Source organism: Armigeres subalbatus, chromosome 3 (genome assembly GCF_024139115.2).
Source record: "Armigeres subalbatus isolate Guangzhou_Male chromosome 3, GZ_Asu_2, whole genome shotgun sequence".
NCBI lineage: Eukaryota > Metazoa > Arthropoda > Insecta > Diptera > Culicidae > Armigeres > Armigeres subalbatus.
The window spans coordinates 195,407,450-195,430,557 of NC_085141.1; the positions used below are offsets into that span (position 1 = coordinate 195,407,450).

The window sequence follows — 23,108 nt, forward strand, 5'->3', positions numbered from 1 at the left end:
GCGCGGCTACAAAGCAAGATCATGCTGAGGGTGGCTGGGTTCGATTCCCGGTGCCGGTCTAGACAATTTTCGAATGCGAGGCGGCTCTGTCCCAGTGTAGGGATGTAATGCCAAGCAGAAGAAGAAGAAAAGAATTGACAAAAGGCGCAAGATTGATTTTTGCTTTGCATACACCCAACCGGCGGATGTTAAATTTTCTAACAATTCTGTATAAGAATCTACCAAAACCTGTATAAGAACTGGGCATATGGGAAATTGTTAGATCCTTATACATGTATTGTATAGAATCTAACAATTTTGTTAGCTTTTCTAACAATATTTGTTTGAGAGCTTACATTTTTTGTATAAGAATCTAACAATTTCGCATATGCCCCGTTCTTATACAGGTTTTGTTAGATTCTTATACAGAAATGTTAGAAAATCTAACAACCGCCGGTTGGGTGTAGTACCTTCTCCTTAGCCGTGCGGTAAGATGCGCGGCTACAAAGCAAGACCATGCTGAGGGTGGCTGGGTTCGATTCCCGGTGCCGGTCTAGGCAATTTTCGGATTGGAAATTGTCTCGACTTCCCTGGGCATAAAAGTATCATCGTGCTAGCCTCATGATATCTTCTTCTTCTTCTTATTGGCATTACATCCCCAACACTGGGACAGCTTAGTGTTCATTAAGCACTTCCACAGTTATTAACTGCGAGGTTTCTTAGCAAGGTTACCATTTTTGCATTCGTATATCATGAGGCTAACACGATGATACTTTTATGCCCAAGGAAGTCGAGACTATTTCCAATTCGAAAATTGTCTAGACCGGCACCGGGAATTGAACCCAGCCACCCTCAGCATGGTCTTGCTTTGTAGCCGCGCGTCTTACCGCACGGCTAAGGAGGGCCCCAATGATATACGAATGCAAAAATGGCACCTGGCTTTAGAAACCTCGCAGTTAATAACTGTGAAAGTGCTTAATGAACACTAAGCTGCGAGGCGGCTCTGTCCCAGTGTGGAAATGTAATGCCAATGAGAAGAGAAGAAGAAGTACCTTCTTATCTGGTTGGCTACAGGTTGGTCTGATTCCAACGCGTTCAGCCAGCGTATTCGTGGTCTTTCACAAATTCGATGGACTCTATTCGGCTCTCTGTTGAATATTGTTTTCGCTATTCTTTCTTCCGACTCTCACGCAGCCTACTGAAGTCTGTCGTATTTTTTACGTAATATTCCGATTTTATCACCCCCTGGTGGATGTTGGGGTGACAAAATGAAACTGTTGAAAAATGCAGCAGTTTATACCTTGGTAAGGCAAAATGCGTACTTGTTATTTTTAGTCACAAAACCTAGTAAAATCTACTCATAGATTATTCATAATAAACCACATACGGTAAAGGTTATTCCATGGATATCATGTTATTTGCGGTATTATTTACGAGAATAAAACGAGCGACAAAATCTGGTCGAAAACGTGATAAAATCGTGAGCAGACGAAATCAGGGAGTGACAAAATCGGTTAAACACTGTATCATCTCTAATTGCATATTATTCGGCAACTCGGCCGTACTAGAAATATTTTTTTGTTGAATAACTTGGCCGCGATATGCACAGCACATGCTTCCGAAATGGACAAATTGATACTAAATTTGCAAAACCCCTGGAATGAACGAATGCTTGATTTGCCGAACAGTCACATGTGCTCTACTGTTGTATATCCACAGTCAAGCGAGCCCACATTGTTTATTATCGAGAACTTCACACACTATGGTCGCTAACAACGGACTGTGTTATGATTTGCTTGATTTCAAATGTTATTGTTCAGCTTTACGGATAAATAAGATATTGAACAAAAACTATATCCAATATTTATCTTTATCGCCAAATCACGAAATAACAAAAAATTGCACCAGTTTTTTTAAAAAAATGGTTATCTTCTGGTCCGAATTCGGGTCATTTAGTACTGTTTTTCTTCCCTTTTTCAGCAGTTTAACAAATGTGTAGTACACTAAATTAATGATTTCGTGTGTGTTACTTCTACGTGAAGTTAAACGATTTACAATGATAAGGAAATGTAATATCATCTTCCAAACTTGGACGTACAGCCAGTGGAGATATATCAGCTTCCACACTGATATTCTTCCCTCCCTCTTCATACGGGAGCTTGGCAGAAGGAAGGTCGTGTGATATGTGCCATCACAAATATTGCCCTCCGCTCGCTTTCAAATCGACTTCTATAAAAACATTATTCACGCCTGCCGTATCCTAACGGGAACTATCAATTCTATACTTTCGCCTCTAATTCTATCATGAACATGTACGTCCAAGTTTGGAAGATGATATTAGCATTTCCATATCATTGTAAATGTGTAGTGTTTCCCAAGCTTGTTGACCATAGACCATAGTCGCGGGGTGAACACCGATACCCGAGCAAAGTCTGAAAACATAAAGAGCGCATATAGAAAACATATTTTGATATAGATATCAAATTGAAATCATAATTTGTTTTCAAATATGAATCATCATGACTGATTACATATTTTGATCTCATTTTGCTGTTAATTTTTCTAAATTGTATGATATGACATCAAACTGTGTACTTATTTTGTTATCGGAACCAATATCAAAATTAGTTTTCGATTTGCTCTCAAGCTTTGCTCGGGTATAAACACAAATACGTCGAGTGGAAATAGGCCCAAACAAATGCCTTTAGATACAGTCCTTATATAAACGAAAGGGGTCTCCAGTTAGCCTTGCGAGCAAAGGCGTGGAGATGGTTAGTTCGATTCTCGGTCCGGACTATGATGTTTTGACTTCTATAAAAAGCTGCATCCGCAACCAGGCCCCAACAAACCAACCGTGCCTAGTCCTGGTGTTGGGTGGTACTTTAAACAAATTTGACCCGACTGGTTGAGCGTCTGTTCACCAGGGAGATAAGGCTCCAGCCAGGTAATACAGCGGCTGAGTATGAAATGCTATGCCCCAGAAGCTAGATTATGTTGCCGTGAACCATTTTCAAAGTCCTATGAGTTATCCTAGTCCGGATTCAGATGAAGATTGGTGCGACTCTTTGGCAGCAGCAGACCGAATTTCGTTCCAGAAGATCCTGTATGGACCATATTGTCAAGCTCCGCATCATTCTATACTACCACCACTTGCATAACAGTCCCATATTGTTTTTTCGCATACTGAGATAATGGTTCAAATCGCATCTTCCATTCATTGAGTTAACTCAAAAGCTTGAGCTTGAGCTTGAGCTTGATTGACTGCTCGTAGTTGCTACTCCATTATGACCAGATCAGCTGTTCTTGCACAGGGAACCAACAGATGTTTGCTTGGGACTAGCACACATCTTAAATGTACAAGTACTGGTGATCTCATTTGTTAGGTCATACTGGCGCCTGCCACGTCAGAATGCAAGTCAATGTAGGGAAGGGAGGAAATGATGATGCAATCACTCGCCCACTGCAAGCCGAATATACCTCTGCACTTGCCACGAGTTCATGCGGAATTTGTTGGAATTTCTGGGTTAGGTTGGAGAGGCAGTTCATTTCCAATTCTAGCAGATTACTGATAGAATACTCAAGTTGAAGGTATAGGAATAGTAATGGAAACGGTATGGAAGTCCATTTCCAGTTCTAGCGATTGCTAGAACATGAGAAATAAAGAGAAAGATACAAAGTAGGAGAATGGAACGGACCTGGGATTGAACCCACGACCTCCTGCGTATGAGGCAGAAGCAGTAGCCATATGACTACCAAGCCCGCTTCCCATTCATTGAGTTAACTCAAAAGTTATGAAAAGTCAAATGGGACTGCTATGCGAGTGGGGGCAGTGTTGCAGGTTAACGATTTCCTAGAGTCTATATATTTGGTTTTCATTGACTATGAAAAAACTTTCGACCGTCTCAATCACGAGAATATGTGCCCTGAGACGCAAAGGGATTCCTGAGAAAATCATCGACATCATCGAGGCACAATACGAAATCTTCTCGTGTAGTGTGCTGCACAAAGGGGTCTTGTCTGACCCCATCTGGGTCCTAGCCGGTGCGAGGCAAGGATGTATCCTATTTTTTTGAATACTTTATTAACGTGATTTTTCATTTTAAAAGTAAGTTCATCACGGGAGATGTATCCTATTGCCGCTACTGTTCCTCATCGTAATCGACGAGATTCTAGTAGGTGCGATTGGCCATGAATTAAACCACAGGCTGCTTTGGCAGCCTGTAACCATAGAGCACCTAAACGAATTGGTGGATTACGTTGTACTCCTCGCTCAACGGCGTTCTGATATGTAGAGTAAGACCTTGCTGAGCGCTCGTCTTCGGCAGATTTAGTCATCTACGTCAAGAAGACCACATCGTTTAAATGTGAACAATGCGACTCCTTCCAGTTTCACAGTAAATGGGCAATCAGTGAGAATGTTGGTGGTAGCCGTGCCAAGATCGACATAGGCGCAGTATTTTCGATTATTATTCTAATGCAATCTGCTACTACCATAATTCCGCTCACCTCTACTCTCTTCTGTGATTATGTTTGGTTTAAAAAATCGCTAAAGAACACTTAGTTGATTTTTTTCAATTCTCTATCATGTTAGTTCTCCAGTCACAAGAACTTCGATCAAACCATAAAATCAAAAAATCATCAACCATCGTTCTTTTCCATTGCTTTCATATTATTTTTGTAACTCTTCATCCACCTCAACCGAAGGCCAAACTGTTTCTTTTTTTTACTCAGATCTTGTACCGAAGTCCAAATTGTTTTTGTTATAGATCAACTTTTTTTTGTTTTAGATCAACTTGATCTCCGTCTATTTCCATCGCAGAGCATTTCTCAGTTAGTTTCATCGCATTTTTTCATTTGTTTCTCCTCTTTTGGGGCTGTCCATGTACCATGTTGACAGGTTTTGGTCAGTTTTAGATACCCCCTCCTCAGCGTAAATTTAAAAAAATGTATGGATCGTGGACATTTGCCATACACCCCCTCCCCCTAAACTATCCACATGGTATATGAACAGCCCCTTTCCGGATCATCTTGTACTTTTGCTACTCCGCCTATTTCCGCCGGAGCGCATTTCTTATCTTTTTTTTTTCGAACTTTTCCTCCTACTTACTCTCTTTTACACAACAAAATACCACCGCATGGCTAGCTACCAACCACGCCATGTCTTAATCGAGCGAATGTCTTAAGACATCCGTCGAATAACTCTTTGATTGGAACATGGCCTGCTTATCAACACCTATTAGCATTTCAGTATTCTAGTACCTAGCATTTCTTCAGTTATTAATTTACAGCTATTCTGTGCCCGACATTGCATGAGTATGTACCTTATTGACACACATAGAAACATAGTGTAGAAATTTGCTTTTCTTCAACTGACGTGATGACATAGACATAGATGGCATCCTTGGCGATGTTTCACATCTGTAACGGGATAAGTAAACATTTCTGCCTAGGGCTAAAAGTCTCCTTAATAAAGACACACAAAAAAACATTTCTTGGCAGACAACGGCGAAAGGAATACATACAAAAAGGGTTTAACAGTAAACAACAGGAAGACATTCTTAAGGGAATAGATCAGCGAAAGGGATGAGTGAACAATGGTTACAGCCTAACATCAGCGGCTTTCAAAAATGGTGGACAAAGGGCATTCAAGATCACGACCCACCAACACTTCCCTAATGAGCTTCGGCTGCTTTCCTCAGACCCTCTGCTGTGCAAATTTCGATTTTAATTTGATTTCTACCTAGCGTGATAACCTTAACCTGTTGCCAATTTAGATGTTAGTCGACTTCTTTTATTTCTTTATTGAGACTTTGCCGCCATGAGCTATGAGTCTGTCTCTGCTGCGATGTCATGCTGAGTTCACCTGCCGTTGAATGTTCTCCACTGATACACACCATGTTTCGCTAGCGTATAACAGCACAGATTTTACGTCAGAGTTAAAAATACGGATTTTTTACCGTTCACATATCTGCCGTTTTTATAAATGTATTTGTTTTTATTCGCAAAGGCCGCCGTTGCCATCTAGATTCGTGCGCCTATGTCGATCTTGGTACGGCTGTCTGACGTTATTTGGCTAACAAGATATTGGAAGCTTTCAACATTCTCACTGATTACCCATTTAGTGTGAAGCTGGAAGGAGTCGCCGTGTTCACATTTAAACGATTTGGTCTTCTTGACGTTAATGACTAAATCTACCGAAGACATGAATTATTTGAATGAATTTTGAACTTCCAATCAAAGCAATCGACTTCCAAATAGTAGACTATCACATAAATAAAAGTTTGATTGACAAAACGGAACAAAGAAAAAGAGACGATACTAACCAGAATGTTTGGTACATCGCCTATGTATTACTAGAACTACTGGTTCGATCGGGACATACTTCAGAGTACACAGCCCACGAGAATTCAAATATTCGACGGATGTCCTAAGACATTCACCAACGAATAAGGAGGGACGAAAAACTGGAACGACTACAATTAGGCTGCTAAGCTCTTTTCAAATGTTATTCTAGCTACAATAAATCTTCGCTGCAATAATTGTCTTCCAGTGATATAATTGAATTCGTGCTATTTCAAATCTCAACACATGTTGTAAATACGCTATAAGCAAATTTCAGGGCTGTTACAAAATAGTCGAATTTCAATCCGCGAAATCCGCGACTAGAAAATTGAAAACCGCGACTGTAAAAACAAATCCGCGACAAACAAAAATATAATTTCTTACTTATAATTATACGTTTTATAATTTTAATTTTTTTCAATATGTTTGCTTCTAATCTATTGGCATATTCATCAATAGAAAACAAAATGAAAGAACATTTACTTATTTATGTTATATATAAAAGAACATAGTTAACGCTTTAACTATATCATGAGCCACAGAAAATATATGTGCAGCGTTGAACTATGCCCGAAAGTAATTCAATTTTTAATATTTCCGGGAAACCCCCCATTTGAATCGATGTTGTATCATTGCATTTCTTTATAAGTAGGTTGTGCAGATGGCAGTCTGTTGTCATAGGGCTATATTTGAATTATACTTTTTTAGTACACTATATAGTATTCTTCTAATCTCTACTATCATTTTACAAGGGCTTGGACGCATCAATAACCTGTCAGGCTATTTATTGATCAGTCATTGCATTGTGTACTTCCATCAATTCGTCAGCTAGGAAATAATATAAGACCATTTTTTTTTCAAAGCAAGCGATTCTCTACAGAACTCTGCAGAGGCCCAAGCAAAGCCTGACGAATCTGATTTAAAAGTACTCAGGCGAAATGAAACCAGAGGAGGCCTGCGAATTTTTAAGAACTTGGATAATATTCACGATTTGAAAAATGATGTCATTATCACTACGTATGAGATAATGGATGGGTATTGCTAAGCTTATACAACACGGCAGACTCGACACGTTGTTCATTTGACGGAAGAGCGTCAAGCGAAGATAACATGCACTAGACATCCTAGAAGAGGCCGTAGTCTTCTTGGTAAGCCGCGTACACGATGGCGTTTTGCCATCTATAGTGAGCATTACAACATCGTATGTGCTATCCATCGTAGGATTCGTTTGGAGTCTCAAGGAACAAGTTCAGTCAGACAGTTTACTGCAACTGAGTAATCACGAACTCTCAATGGATATAAGAACAGCTAGGAATTTTGAAGCGAAAGTAATGGAACAAAAACTAGCCTACCAAAAAGTTATTGGAATGCATAATAGAACAAAGGATGATTACTGAATGGTTTGAATAGGATGCCTGCAATAGTGGGAGTCATTGAGCATGGTACAAAACTAGACCCAACTGATGGTCGGGAAATAAAAAAAAACCTCTCGTTCAACCGACGATATTCGGATTTCTGAATATCACCCCAACAATTGAAAGGCAGTCTGATCCTTACTCACAAAAAGAAAGGTCGAATAATCCACAAGGATTTTCTGTGTGGCAGCTAATATTGGCGAGAATGGTCAAAATGTGGCATTCCCAACCTAGACCTCAATCCTTCAGCTACAGCAGCAAGTTAACATACCACCGGAGAACAGCGCGCATAAAAAAGATTACTGCGAGACACTCGAGGATGCAGATGAACCATATTTGCACCACCCTTATGAAAAAAAAGCCATACAAAGCGGCAGGAACCCCAAGATTCCAGTCCGGAGAAGCCGGAACCGTCGAACCCTATCATCGCAATTTTTGTCTATTTTATTAGTGTTTTTGTGTTTTTTTTTTCTACCAAATTTTATTCTTACAATCATTTCAATGTAGTAATATTAATTCAAATAACTGACGAAGCCCTTGGTTGACTCACAAGACGGTCCTTCTGGTCCGGCCTTCCTCTTAATTGAAATTGCTAAATCCTTTTAATTTCTTTCCTCATTGGCGTTGAACCTAAAATTATAAATTTCAAAACACCTAAATAAAGACAGCTTCGATCAGCTATCAGTTCCGTCCCGACAGTTGCAGGTGTGAATATTACTGCGTTTGATCCGACTTTATCATCGACACTCTATACAGCGCCAGTAATCATAATTGTAATTCCGCAATTAGCGGCACAAAAGTTCTAAGCAATAAAATAAATAGCTCTCGGTATTTCGGTAATCCAGAAATGCAATATGATCGATCTGACAATTCGACAGACTTTCTATGTGTCCACTTACACCAACATCCATACGACTATTGAAAGATTATTCAAATACTATGTGTTTGGATGTCGAGGGGTTGCCCATTTTGCAAACACCCAAATAAATGACATGTTGACTTAATCCTAAAATTAAATTGAGGGAAATCGCGATTTTCGCGTAGTTATCGTAGTTATCAATCCGCGATTTTCGCGACAATATTTGACGGAACCGCGATTTTCGCGACTGGAAGTGTAAATCCGCGACAAATCCGCGCAATTCGCGAAAACGCGAAAATCGCGAAATCCGTTATTGTTGTAACAGCCCTGAAATTTAAATCTTCTTCATCTGGCGGTATTGTTCACCGCCTGAACCATTATACGTCATGTCATATTATAGGCGGTATTGATCACTAGCTGTCCTAACTTCTCTAGATAGAAACTTCAGATAAAGAATGGTTAATCCGAGGATGATTTACTGTAAAATAAATGTTGATGTGATATCTGTAATAAAAACATTTAATATTTTATTGCAAAAAAAACTTTTTTCATTTATTTTTCAACGCATACATTACTCCATTGGTGCGTTTACGTCCTTATTTGTAGTGCCACTAGACGTAGATGGTTTACTCAGGAATAAACTTTCAGCAATCATCTTGTTGTATTGAAAAATTGCGTTATCATAGCCAAGATTAGAAAAGCTCCCGAAGTTCATCCTCGAGAAATCAGATACAGTATCCGTCTTAGAACATGTTTTCAATAGTTCCGATGCACTGCGTGAAACAACTGGTGATATAGTAGTGTTTGGTGCCAGAGTTCCGGATGATGAAAAAGATGGAGTAATTGTCACAGGTGTAATCGTAAGTCCTGGAAGAGACACTGAAGTAATTGATGGAGAACCTACTGGAACCATTCCATGAGATGTAGCTGCCGTGTTTGAAGCGTTTAATAGTTTTGGTGCAATAATTTTACGATGCTTCGTCAGTCCTGGAATAAAAGCCTAAACAAAGAATAATTATGTTTAGTAGGCATCTAAATTAAATTAAATAAATTCATTACAAATATTTTCAAAGAACTATGTTCTCTCACATTTGAACCGAGATTCTGCTGGAAAACTCGTAACTCTGGGTAGAAACCTTTACGTGGTGTGTTACAAGGAAATATATATTTTCAGCCCATTCTGTCCATAACGCCATTGATGTGCGTAGTTCGAGTTTTAGGGGCATTCTCGAGTCCCTTTCGAAACCGGCAGAGGATTACGGCAAGGTGATGGTCTTTCGTGTCTGCTATTCAACATCGCTTTGAAGGGACTAATACGAAGGGCAGGGATTGACACGAGTGGTACGATTTTCACGAAGTCTGTCCAGTTATTTGGCTTCGCCGATGACACGTAACTTTGATAAGATGGAGGAAGCCTACACCAGACTGAAGAGCGAAGTTTAACGGATTGGACTAGTCATCCACACGTCAAAGACGAAGTACATGATAGGAAGATGCTCAAGAGAAGACAACGTAAGCCACCCACCACGAGTTTGTGATGAAGTCGAGGTGGTTGAAGAATTCGTGTAATTCAGAACAATTCGGAGACGCATGGTGGCAGGAAATCGTACGCCCTTTGGACTCCGCAAAACGCTCCGATCGAATAGAGTTCGCCGCCGTACCAAACTGACTATCTACAAAACGCTCATTAGACCGGTAGTTCTCTACGGACACGAGACCTGGACGATGCTCGTGGAGGACCAACGCGCACTGGGAGTTTTCGAAAGGAAAGTGTTGCGTACCATCTATGGTGGGTGCAGATGGCGGACGGAACGTGGAGGAGGCGAATGAACCACGAGTTGCATCAGCTGTTGGGAGAACCATCCATCGTTCACACCGCAAAAATCGGAAGACTGCTTTGGCCCGGGCACGTAGCCAGTAATTCGGTGAAAATGGTTCTCGACAACGATCCGACGGGAACAAGAAGGCGAGGTGCACAACGGGCAAGGTGGATCGATCAGGTGGAGGACGATTTGCGGACCCTCCGCAGACTGCGTGGTTGGCGAAGTGCAGCCATGGACCGAGCTGAATGGCCTTAGTCCGGCCTTAGTCTGGTAATAAATAAATGAATTCTAAGCCAAGTTACCATTTTAGCATTCGTGTATCATGAGTTAACGTAATAATACTTTTATGCCTAGGAAATTCAAGAAAATTTCCAAACCGAAAATTGCCTAGACCGGCACCGGGAATCGCACCTATCCAGTCAGCATGGTCTTGCTTTATAGCCGCGCATCTTAGCGCCATGCTAAAGAGGACCCCTTATAAAAATGTCGGCCACCAACTAGGTAAAAAAAAACAGAAAAATCTCCTTATGCTTTCGACGCATTCACCAACAACTTTTATCGCCTCGCGTTTTAGGCGAGTGTACCTACACTGCCGTCCTAAGAATAGTTGTCCCATGTTGTTTTTTAGTTGATGGCCTTCTTGCTGCCCTGCACTGCTAAAAAAGTTTACACACAAAAGACTTTGAAATATGCTCTTTTGACTATAAAGTATTCAAATATGACCTCAAAGTACGCTCTTTCGTGGGAGAATGGGACTACACACAAAAAGGAATAAATATTATGCACAATTATGACTATCTTTTATTCACAAATGAATAACATTTATGCATAAAAACAGGAAAAGTGTGTAAAACTTATTCTTTTTATGCGTCAAATTTTACTCCTTTTGTGGGTAGTCCCATTCTCCCGGAAAAGAGTGTATTTGTGCCCAAAAGAGCATACTTTCATCTGTGCGTGTGGTGGCCAAAAAAAGAATCCATCAATGGATTTAGGAACTATAAAGGATTGCTGGCAAGCCTAGCCATGATGTCCGATAGAGAAATAACTTGTCTGATCAAATGCGACACCGCCAGCACAGTGGGAATGGCATCGTTAAAAACGACATGAACAACTTGCTTAATACGGCAACAGTTATGTCACCTTTTCAAATGTTCGGTAAACACCTTTTCAATACCTTCAGCGAAACAAATAAATTAACTGGATTTGTTCACCTTGTAGCGCGAATGTCCATCAACTTTTCGTCCCCGGTGGGATCCGAACGAACTGGAGCATTTTGCTCTACCCTCCCTAAAGTGTAACGAAATAACAAAACTATGCCCCAATGAATTTCGGGCGCCACTTCAATGGCCCCATAGATACACTAGCACTAATTCTAGTCAAAGCGTTTCACTACTTACCGCAGATATTGGCTGCATTGGCGTGATCATGGTGGATGGCGTATCGGTGCACAGGTTGACAATTTTGTTGGCTTTCTCCATTTGTTTACCGACCATTTTTTCCATAGATTTACGATAGTTTATCTCATACGTACATAGCTTTACGGCGAGGTCCAATACGTTGGCTGACTCAGGAATTGTTGCTTTATCTTGTACAAACGATTTATACGCGTCGAGCAACACAGCAGAAAAATTAAACTCTTTGTGTTGCATGTGTTTGATGCACCTTCTGTACCCTTTGAAAATGTCTACGAGAAGCGTTAGGAATGCAATATCATTTTTCTGTGCTGCTATTTGCTTGAGAACGCTTCGGTACACTGAAATACAGGTTGACACAGCCTGGAGAGACAATTCGTTGCGATCATAGTCATTCAAATATTCTCTGAAAAAAAACACAATGAATGCTTTAGTTACTAATTGGCGCCCAATGAGAAAAGGTCTATTATTTTGACGTCTGACATAAATAAAAACCCCGAGACGAGCCAGCCTTGGGCTGAAAGTCTTGCTAATAAAGATATAAAAAAGAATAACAACCGAGGTATTCAGATTATTAACATGCCTTTCAAATTATATGAATATTATTAGCACATTATTTGACTCGATGACTGAACTATACATTGTCTAAAACCCACTTTCGTCATCTTTACTTACTTATCGGTATCCGGTCTTCGATAGAGTTGAATCGCCAACTCAAGAAGCGTTTCGTGATCGTTATTGTTTTTAAGTGTTTCAATTAGTATTGCTACGCATTTGAACAAATGCGAGGCGAAACTTCCGGGCCTGTCGATATCCGACGAAGGAATTCTCCAAATACCCTTAATCATATAATAAAAGAAACAGAATATGATGAAGAAGACATTTAAATCTATGTTGAGTCTACTTACATTGAAAAAGTTATTGCTTCTCCTTTCCGTGAATAAGCCAGCAATTTGATTCCCTAATGTAGCCTTATACGATCCTAATAACAGCTGATTACATTTTTCAAACGATTTAGTCTCGCCTGGAGCATTCAAGTAGTGGTACGCTAGCCTGTATACAGATTTGTAATGCTCTGGAAATCTGATAACACATTCTTCTAGATTTTTTATGCAGTCTTTAAAAATGGCATCCCGATCGGTAGATGTAATGCATGTCTGAAAAGTGATAACAAAAAATATTGATGACGTACCTCGGCGATAAGTTCATATTAGGTTAGGCTACCTCGTCATCAGTGGTAGTGTCACTATCAGTTCCAGAGCTTTGAGAGTCCGATACAGATGACATTGAACTGGTAGCATTGCTTGTTGGAGTAGTATTGGATAAAGGGGTGCTTTCCTAGATAAAAAAAAAATCAAGTAAAAGTTTCAATGAAAGTGTACCTACTGCAAAAAACGAGAGGGTGTTCAATTTTTGATTAAATTTCATGAATATATGCAATCCTCATCTAGAACAGAAGCATGCGTGTACTGAGTACACGTGGTTTAATAAATGCCCCGATCTAATTGCACCTTATATTGTATCTATCACACGCGTTATAAGAATCATAAACGTTCTTACCTGTGATGCTCTTCTAGACAAGCAATCCATTTTGATAGGCTTCAATACACGATTTTCGAAAGGATTTTCAATTCCTGTCGGCTTATTTTCTTCAGTGGCAGTGTCAGATGCAACGTCACTTTTCGACATCGCTACCGGACTAAAATTCACATTAGAAGCCTGAGGTTTATCAACTGATTCAACCAGCTTTCTCTTGAAAGCCGCGTCACTAATTTTGGCTCTATTGACTGCAAATGGGCTTACTGATAACTCGTTGAGGATTTTTTTGAATAAGCTTGCCTCTTGTTTACAGATTGATGAATGTTTTTCAGTGTACTTCATGATTGCTGCATTGGTACGATAGAATAGTTCCAGCGCTTCGATGGAAAGCTGAGAAGGGTTACTGTGGTTGATCTTGATTGGATATGTTGCACTGCACTCATACAGACATTTGGCAGCTTTTAGATAATGAGTGAGATAAACTGCCGGTCGTTCTTTCCTTTTTTCAGCAATTTTACCCAGCATATAATGGTACAACCATTTGTCGTCCTCGCTGACTTCGTTGTCGTGATCCTCTTTCTGGTTTAAGTTGAATACTTCATTCACTCTGGTGAAGCTTCCAAATGAAACGTCCAAATAATATGTTTGTTGCGTCTTCAAATATGACGAGCTGTGTACAAAAAAATACATTAGATTTAACAAATGCTTTCATATTTGATTATTCAAAACAATTCAAAACAAAACAGAATCTAATTCGCAAATATTTTACAGACTTTGCGCAACCTCAACTTTCAGTTCGAAATTACAATCAATAGACAACGACAAATAGGATTCAAGAACTAAGGCCACTCCGTTGAAGTTATGCAGTTAGTAATTTATCGAAACTACATCACAATTGTGAAAAGCAAAGTATATCAAGAAGCTTGATGAACCCTGGCATCAGCTCCATCATGGCGGATAGAGAATCTTGGGCTAACAACTTACATTATGTCAAAAAATAGTCTGTACATTGATCGCTTGGATAAAAAGTAAGTAAAATGAAAAAAAAACCAGACTGATCCACTTAGCAGTGATTACGCCTTTCTCGTGTATTATTAAACAACCCAATCAAATACATTATCGGGGAATTCGTAGAAATACTGAATAATTTGTGATATTAATTTTAAAATCACTAAGTAAAGTATTGGCGTGCGCGTTTTATGCGAGCTTTTTATTATACCAGAAAGCTGGAGAAACGTTATGGCGTTATGCATCGTAACCTGCATGCAATCAGCTTGCGTTTCAATTGTAGTCCTAAAGTCGTGTACTAAATCGAATAGAAGAGCTTGCATGGATTGATACTTCAAGGCATTGCTATAACTTAATTACTATGTTTCATAACTATTTAAATATTTAGATTTTTTTTTGAATGCACAATCGTTATGAAATTCAATAGTGATCAACTAAGCTTTATTCTCTGTCGAATGTAACTTGGTGTGAGAGAATCGGTTTAGAATTAGTATGTGAAAAATTGGCTAATGTTTTTTCACACACACATACACACGGACAGACAGACATTTTCTCAGTTCGTCGTGCTGAGTCGATTGGTATGTAACACTATGGGCATATGGGTCTCTGAGCCTTCTAGAAAAAGTTCGATATTGGAGTGAAAAGATAGCCTTTCGGAACAACTTTGTTGCACAAGAAAGGCAAAAACGGTGAGTACTTTGTCTTTACTCCTGTGTTGAATTCTAACCCACCACTTGCTTTCACCAACTAAAAAATATGTTTTTTCACTTATCCGGGATTATGGCGGAAAAAAACTAAAATTTGGCTTCATCCACGGAACAGCACACGTTGGGTAGAGGAAGCTTTCTTTGTTTTTCATAACAAGCATGAGAGAGAGAATGAGAAAACTCCCTAATGATGAGTAAAAATTTGAATGAATTCTCAATTTTTCCCATATTAAATATCACATAAACACAAATTGCCTGGCGCACCCCCCACCCCCCACCCCTAAATAACCACCAAATTGCATGAAATTATACCAGACACATGGAGTAGCTTGTAACTGTATAGCCTGTGGGTAAAAACTGATGAAATTTTGACTGTAGCTATCTAAGAGTGTAATGCTCACATTGGCAGAAGTTTATCACAATCATTCAAGTGGTTATTGAGATGGCATCGTAACAAGAACAGTTCCACAAAAAATGTGTGCGTCGTTGTGGTAACCCCGACTGCCATAGATGGATCGGGAAACACCTGGGAATCCATCATTCGATGGTATCACGGGTGACGAAATCATTCAAGGAGATCCAAATGAGCCAGCGGCGGCCAAGCAGCGGCATAAAAAGAAAGAAAACTAATCCGGAGAAGGCAAGGAAGGTATTGAATCTGCTCAAGCGTCAACCAAATCTTTCGATCCGCGATGTGGCGAAGAAAGCGAAGGTTTCCATCTGATTTGTCCCACCTTATCTGAAAGAATTCGCCTCAACCTTGGAAAGCTTGCCTAATTAATCTATACCCGCAATGCTGGATCATTTCAACGACTTCGAACTGGCACTACTAGTGCCAGGGTGCACGGTTCGAAAAGGCATGAAATACTCTTTGTAGTGAGTTAAAAAAAAAGTTGAAAAATTAGCATAGCATAGCATAGCATATGTGATTGTACAAATCGTGGGTGGCTATACAATGCTCAATTCAAGCTCCATCCGGAATAAGGGCGAATGTCGCAAGAGAAGACTCTCCCCTTAAACAAAAGTGACAAGCAGCAGATCTCTCTCTGGTTTATCACTTCAGAACGAAAGAAAACAATGCGAACTTGCATTCTGAGGTGATAAACTGCAAAGAAACTCCCTGCCTGTCACTTTCATTCAAATAAGGGGGAAGTCGACGAAGAGAACCCTCTCCCGCGACACCCGCCCCCTTACCAGCCAGAGCTTGAATTGAGCAATCTACTGTATATTGTCGCAAATTGGTACTTGGGATTAGTACCTTTTTCTATACAGTAGCAGTTGTATACCTGGCCACGTCCTTACAATCACGGAAGGAAGGGAAGGAATGTTAGTTCAACATCTACTAGTGAAGATGCAGGGAACCCATACTACCTTCATAGATGTCTCGGGAAGGAAAATTTGTGTTAGTGGGAAAGGTAAATAATAGGGAGCTCTATTCGACAATATAGAGCGTTTGTCAATAACAGTATATGCTGTAAAAGTAATAAAATATATTCATCAATTTACTTACGAACCGTCCTAAGGGAAAAACAAAACAAAACACAAAATTTCGGCAAATCGCGCCGTCGTTCTGCCGTCCGAAACAAGAGCCAACACGCACTGAACTAATTAACTTTATTACCGGCCGCGCAATGCAAAACACGAAATTTCGGCAAATCGCGCGATCGGTCTGCCGTCCGAAACAAGAGCCAACACCTTAAAAAAAAAAAAAAAGTTGAAAAATTCCCCATAAATAATCGTGGGTGTCGCCAAAGGGCGATAGCAGTGGCGCCGGTAGTGGGTGGGACAAGTAGGACATGTCCTACGCATAAAAATACCTGGGTAGGACAGTCGAAGCATTGTGCTACCCATGATTATGGTAAGATCATATAATATAATAGAGCTAATAAACTATAGAGGAAGATTGTCGCTGTCGTCACTGGCGGAACATCTTTTGCTGGCGAGGATAGGGCACTAAATGGCAACAAAGGAAAAATCAGTACGTTTTGACAGATAGGTACCCTACATGTTTGGGACGATAACAACGGGAACCGCAGCGACAATCGTCCTCTATAGTTTATTACCTCTATTTATAATATGGATAATTATAAGATCTAATACTGTTTCAATTTCTAGATCGAAAAAAAATTTGTTCAAAAACGTTTCAGTGTTAATCAGAGGTTTGAAAGTTTATCAGAGGTTAAACTGACAATCGTGGAGGTTTTCAGGATTGTAAAAGAGAAATCTATTCTGAAAGGCTCTTCAGAGTTTCAGGTTTTTTTTCTATTCCAATAAGTGGTCAATGATGTTTTGAGATTTTCCAAGAAGTCTTGAAGTTTCTAATAGTTTTGCTCTTCCATAAAATTGAAGAAAATTTGCTAGAAGTACGTAATGATTTCTGCTAGTTCGGGGATGCTCAGAGAATTTCTGAAATTTTATAAGAATAGACAGACCGACAGGCGAATTGAACAAACGTTTAATATCTAAACAAGGATATAACTTAGCTTAGTTCAGCCTGACTGTACTTGTCAATGGTTGACTGATCAGAATTGGTGTAAATTGCGCTACGATCCAAATGAATAAAGCTTGGGATTTACCACATATTCCGGATCTACACGCTTCAGCAGCACTCAAATATAGATCAATAAGGGCCCCAGTCAGTCAGGAAAGGAGAGAAATGTTAGTGTGTAGTTATTGTTCTTACTAGAGATCGAGAAAACGTCTGCATCCCCGCAAAACCACGGAAAAGAAATTTCGTTATTTCTGTAGGGTAGATAAATAGTAAATGTACACTTCCATCGAGGATTTACTTAAAAAAGTGATGTAGAATTTATGTGATGTAGTCTTTGTCAGACCTCCTGTCTATAAGGCAGAAGCTGTAGTCACTAGGCTGGCGAGCTCGTTTCCAAAAATTGAGAAACTAAACAATGATATGAGAGAACAATTGGAGAAATATGCAAAAATTAAGTAGTTTATGATGATTGTAGCACATCCGCTCCTCTTCGGCAGGTTTAGTCATCAACGTCAACAAAACCAAATCGTTGGATGTAAACACGGTGACTCCTTCCAGTTTCACAGTAGCCGGGCAACCAGTGGAGAATGTTGAAAGCTTCCAATATCTTGGTAGCCAAATGGCGTCAGACGGCGGTACCAAGATCGACATAGGCGCACGGATCAAGAAAGCAAGGGCTGCCTTTGCGAGTTTAAAAAATATCTGGAAAAACAGGCAGATAAGTGAACGCACCAAAATACGAATTTTCAACTCTAACGTAAAATCTGTGCTGTTATACGCTAGCGAAACATGGTGTGTATCAGTGGAGAACACTCAACGGCTGCAGGTGTTCATTAACAGATACCTGCGGTATATAATTCGGGCCTGGTGGCCTCACAACTGGATCTCAAACAACAAGCGCCATCGTCGTTGTCACCAGAGGCCGATAGCAACAGAAATTCGGGATCGGAAGTGGGGCTGGGTCGGCCACACTCTACGTAGGGGCGGAAACGAAATCTGTAAACAAGCATTAGACTGGAACCCAGCGGGACATCGCAGCAGAGGCAGACCCAGAAGCTCATGGCGACGAAGCCTCAATAAAGAAATAAAAGAAGTCGACCGAAATCTAACCTGGTAACAGGTTAAAGCGATAGCCGGGCAACGCTCAAGATGGAGATCTTTCAAGTCGGCCCTTTGCACCACCGGAGGTGTACAGGATCCATAAGTAAGTAAGTAAAAAGGATGTGTGGACTTTGGTAGCAAGCCAATTAGAAAAATAACTATGAATGTTTCGTAGAGTTAATTTAAATTTGTAGGAATCACAAATATACCTACGCTTGCATGACATTTAAGTAGTTAGAAAGAAAGAAGTCTAAAATACGGAGTAGCATTATTCTTGAGATTTCTGAAAACTCATGAATCCTACAGTACTGTACTAATTGTTTATTGTGTGATTTCATCAACAGACTACAATTGGCCCTAATGATGTATGTAAATATTAATTAATACTAAAAAACGCACATAGTCAAGAAAATATAACATAGTAGCATTTTCAGGATAAAAAATTAAAACAAATAAAATGCAGCCTTATCACATACAATCAACGAAAAAATTCAGAAAATCTACGACGAAGAACATTCCGCGTCAAGTTCAAGTCGAACATGGAAGAAACGTTCTCTGGAGGCCGTAGATTGCAGTTTCTGCACCGTAGTTAGTGCGACGAAGGGGGAGCCTCAGCATTGAACTGTTCCGTAGCGGTCTTGGTTGAACGTTCATGTTGACTTGTTGTAAAACTTGTTCGCAATCCATTCTTCCTTGAAGTACATCAGCTACACATAGGGCTCTGCCCACATCCCGGCGGATACGCAGTGGCTCTAAGGCAATCAAGCGACAGCGATCTTCGTAACTAGGAAGATGCAACGGGTCTCTCCAGTTTAGTCTTCGAAGCGCAAACCGCAGGAAACGCCGTTGAATAGATTCAATACGTTCTACGCCGTTGTTGTAATACGGGCTCCATACTGACGAACAATACTCTAGTGTAGAGCGCACCAAAGAACAGTACAGCGATTTCAGACAATAGACGTTCGTAAAATTTTTCGCTGTTTTCATGACAAAGCCCAGGGTTCTAGACGCTTTGTCGACAACGTATGAAAGGTGGTGTGAAAATGTCAGTTTTGAGTCTAAAACCACACCCAAGTCCTTCACGTGATTCACCCGTTCGAGTGTAGTTCCCAGCAAATGGTAATTGAAGATAATCGGCTCTTTTTTGCATGAAAATGTGATAACGGAATATTTTGTCGGATTAACAACCATCCGGTTCGTAGTGCACCAATCAGCGAAAGCATTGATTTGACCTTGGAGAGTATGTCAATCAGTAACCGAGCAGATACGTAGGAATATCTTGAGATCATCGGCAAATGATAATTGTGGACCCTTAACAGCGTGATGGACATCATTGAAGTACATGATAAAAATCAGCGGTCCTAAATGGCTGCCTTGTGGTATACCCGACGTTGCACGAAAGTACGTTGATCGGTTGTCGCCTAATGCGACCGTTAATTGGCGGTCAGTAAGATACGAGCGAAACCATTTCAAAAGATCCCCACCGATACCTAATCGGTCCAGTTTTGCGATCGCGATGTCATGATTCAGCTTATCGAACGCAGCAGAAAGGTCTGTGTAGATCACATCCGTTTGGGCCCGAGTGTTCATACTTTCCGTGATGTACGAGGTTGAACACAGTAAATTCGTAGTTGTGGAGCGCCCAGTTACAAAGCCATGCTGGTCTGTGTTGATGTGTTGCTTGCAGTGTGCACTGACGTAATCAATGATAACAAGTTCAAATAACTTCGATACGGCGCATAACGATGTAATTCCCCTGTAGTTATTAACATCGCGCTTGTTACCCTTTTTATATACAGGAAACATTTCGGCTATTTTCCAACAGGAAGGGAATACTCCGCTGGAGATTGAAAGCTGGAAAATCTTTTGAACTGGAGCCAGTACTGCCGTAATCTGAAAAAGTGACGTATAGGCCATTTTCCAAAAATGGTGTTAACGAGTACTACTCATCGAGCTCTTTAACAGAAAAATGGAAAACATGCCTGTTGTAAAATGGCTGTTACGTCACTTTTCCAGATTACGGCAGTACTGTTCTACTACTAATACTGAACACCTTGAAAGATTCTTCGACGATCATAAGCGTTACTGGTAGATCGTAGAGATGTTTCTAAAAAAAATGAAAAAATGGTTCGAATTTCTAGAATTTTGTGATAATAATTGCTTGAAACCATTGAATATTTTATAAAATTTACAGAAAACCATAATCAATTCTGGAAATTCGTAAAGATGTTTGAATACATACTTTTCGGAAATCTTCTATAATCTATGAAAATGCAATGATTGTCTTAATAGTCATAGGGAATAACTTCTCTGGGGATGTCCGAAAAAATATCTTGAAATGCGAGAGGATCTCCGGAAAGTCCCTGTAACTTTCTAAAAGTATTTTATAGATTTTTGTCCTCCCCACGTCTCGGACCGTGACGGCGCCTCTGGGCGATAGCAACTGGAATTCGTGAATGGAAGTATGACTGGCACAAATCTCCCAAATTGAGGTGAACGTTCTGAGCCGACGTTCTGATGACTGGGTTGGTTACATAGTACGTTAACAAGTGAAGAAGGTGGTACATACAACATATAAAGTAGTGGCTAAACTGTATAAACTACGTACCGCCATCGGGGGTGAGAATGGGTCATTGCTCTTACAGGCAGCCTGAAGGTCGGATAGCAAAATCGTTCAAATAGGTCTCTTATATTCTAGTCTTCTTGTCCTCAGATACATTCAATCTATTCAACAAGCATTCTAAGTAGTTGAAACAGTGACCCATTTTCACTCCCACTCCCCATTGTCACCCCCGACGACGGTATTGAAAATGTAATGCATGTATGCATAATTAGACTGAAATACTTACCAATCCTTCGAGTGAATGACTGTTTTGATATGCCTACCACAAAACGAGCTAACATAATACGCAAATGAGCCATATTCAACCCATACTTGCGGATCATCGTCATTAAACTTCAACGCCTGCTCAAAACATCTTATTGTGCTGCTAGTTTCATCCAGAAGAGATCGATAACTGTAAATAAAATAATAAGTATTTTACACAATGTAAATTTGTAGTGTGACTCTTATGCTATGTTATGTAATGGGACTTTAAATATGGGACGCACATGACTTGGTACTTGTTACACTCATGGACATGCAAAATTGCTATTTTTATTATGATTAATGGAAGTAGGTATATTTGAAATGAACACTATTCATTGGATTAACTCAAAAGTGATGAAAAGTCAAATGGGACTGTTAAGCGAGTGGAGACAGTCTAGCTACGTCAAGTTTTTAATACACACAATTACTGTACTATGTTGCCAAAACAATATTTCTTTTAGTCCGAAACAAATATTATTTTCTTCTTCTGTGAAATAACAATGTTTGAGTATGAGTTCATAACATTTTTGGGAAAATAAAAAATATTCATCGTTCACAGAAAACTCTAAGAAAACTGATGTGTTGTGATTTTAATATTTTTCACGCACCCTCCATACTCCAAAGAACAGAACAAAAGAATTTAATATCTATTCCGGTCTTTTTGATTTCTGAGCCTATACTGGAAATGGGACCATTATCTGAAACACGTGTTATTGCCCTAAGATAGGTCCCACAATTGTATTTAGTAATTATGTCCAATTTACAATTAACGAGAATTTAGAAACTTACTTCAGCACTTCAGCAGAATTCAAGATTGTTTCACACTTGCTAGCTTTTGATAAGGAAATTCCCGCCCACGAATCGAATCGGGTAGGCTCAACAGTCAAATCCATTGCATAGTATTTTATCGCTTTACCAAAGTCTCTGTTCTTAAAATAATAGTCCGCCAAGATATAGTATATGGTGCGAATTTTGAAACATAGCAGATCCTCGCGAACAACATTGGTGAAAACACTCTCTTTTCCATTGATGAATTCCATAATTGCTCCGGTATATGGCGCAACGTCGCAGGCCTCTGGCATCAATAACAAAATGTGCTGAAGAAGTGCTTCCATGTCAGTTGAAATTGAATCGATTCTAGAAAAAAAAGTTGGCCTAATTTATTGAATTCTCACATACCTTCATTTTGCTTTCAGTTACCTCGTAAAAACCATGAAATTGTAATTCTGTATTACACTTACTTGTAAGAATTGAATTCCGGTAATACATCCGGCCGATATATGTCGAACAGCTGAACAGCTCGTTCCCAAGTTAAATTTGCTGCAGTAGATTCATGATCTTGTAGATGTCTGGTTCTTCCCTTTTTCGGTGGATATCCGTAAAGACAATACGTGGTCTGCTCTATACATTCACTTACAATATCCCGGTACGGTTCGAACATGGGAGAACGTATCATAGGAACAATGGCATCAAGTACCATAAACAAGAAGACGTTGTTTCCTTTGGAGCACCACTGTCGCCTAAAGAAAAAATCATTGATACGTTCAAAAATACGTCTCGGAT

The 23,108-nt window shown here is 39.9% G+C and overlaps 1 protein-coding gene across 2 annotated transcripts in view; it reads right to left on the reverse strand.

Annotated features, from left to right (window-relative positions):
- Nucleotides 1-9,113: 9,113 nt before the first annotated feature.
- The window catches only part of LOC134224487 (calcineurin-binding protein cabin-1-like), an 89,532-nt gene continuing 75,537 nt past the window's right edge, over nucleotides 9,114-23,108 (reverse strand). For both annotated transcript variants that reach the window (XM_062703846.1, XM_062703847.1), the window contains exons 14-22: nucleotides 22,787-23,065; nucleotides 22,335-22,682; nucleotides 21,526-21,693; nucleotides 13,391-14,039; nucleotides 13,055-13,168; nucleotides 12,739-12,987; nucleotides 12,506-12,669; nucleotides 11,816-12,236; nucleotides 9,114-9,595 (exon numbers count right to left, since the gene is read on the reverse strand). In XM_062703846.1, the coding sequence (XP_062559830.1) occupies nucleotides 9,167-9,595; nucleotides 11,816-12,236; nucleotides 12,506-12,669; nucleotides 12,739-12,987; nucleotides 13,055-13,168; nucleotides 13,391-14,039; nucleotides 21,526-21,693; nucleotides 22,335-22,682; nucleotides 22,787-23,065 (2,821 nt within the window). In that variant the 3' untranslated portion in view covers nucleotides 9,114-9,166. The remainder of the gene's footprint in view (nucleotides 9,596-11,815; nucleotides 12,237-12,505; nucleotides 12,670-12,738; nucleotides 12,988-13,054; nucleotides 13,169-13,390; nucleotides 14,040-21,525; nucleotides 21,694-22,334; nucleotides 22,683-22,786; nucleotides 23,066-23,108) is intronic.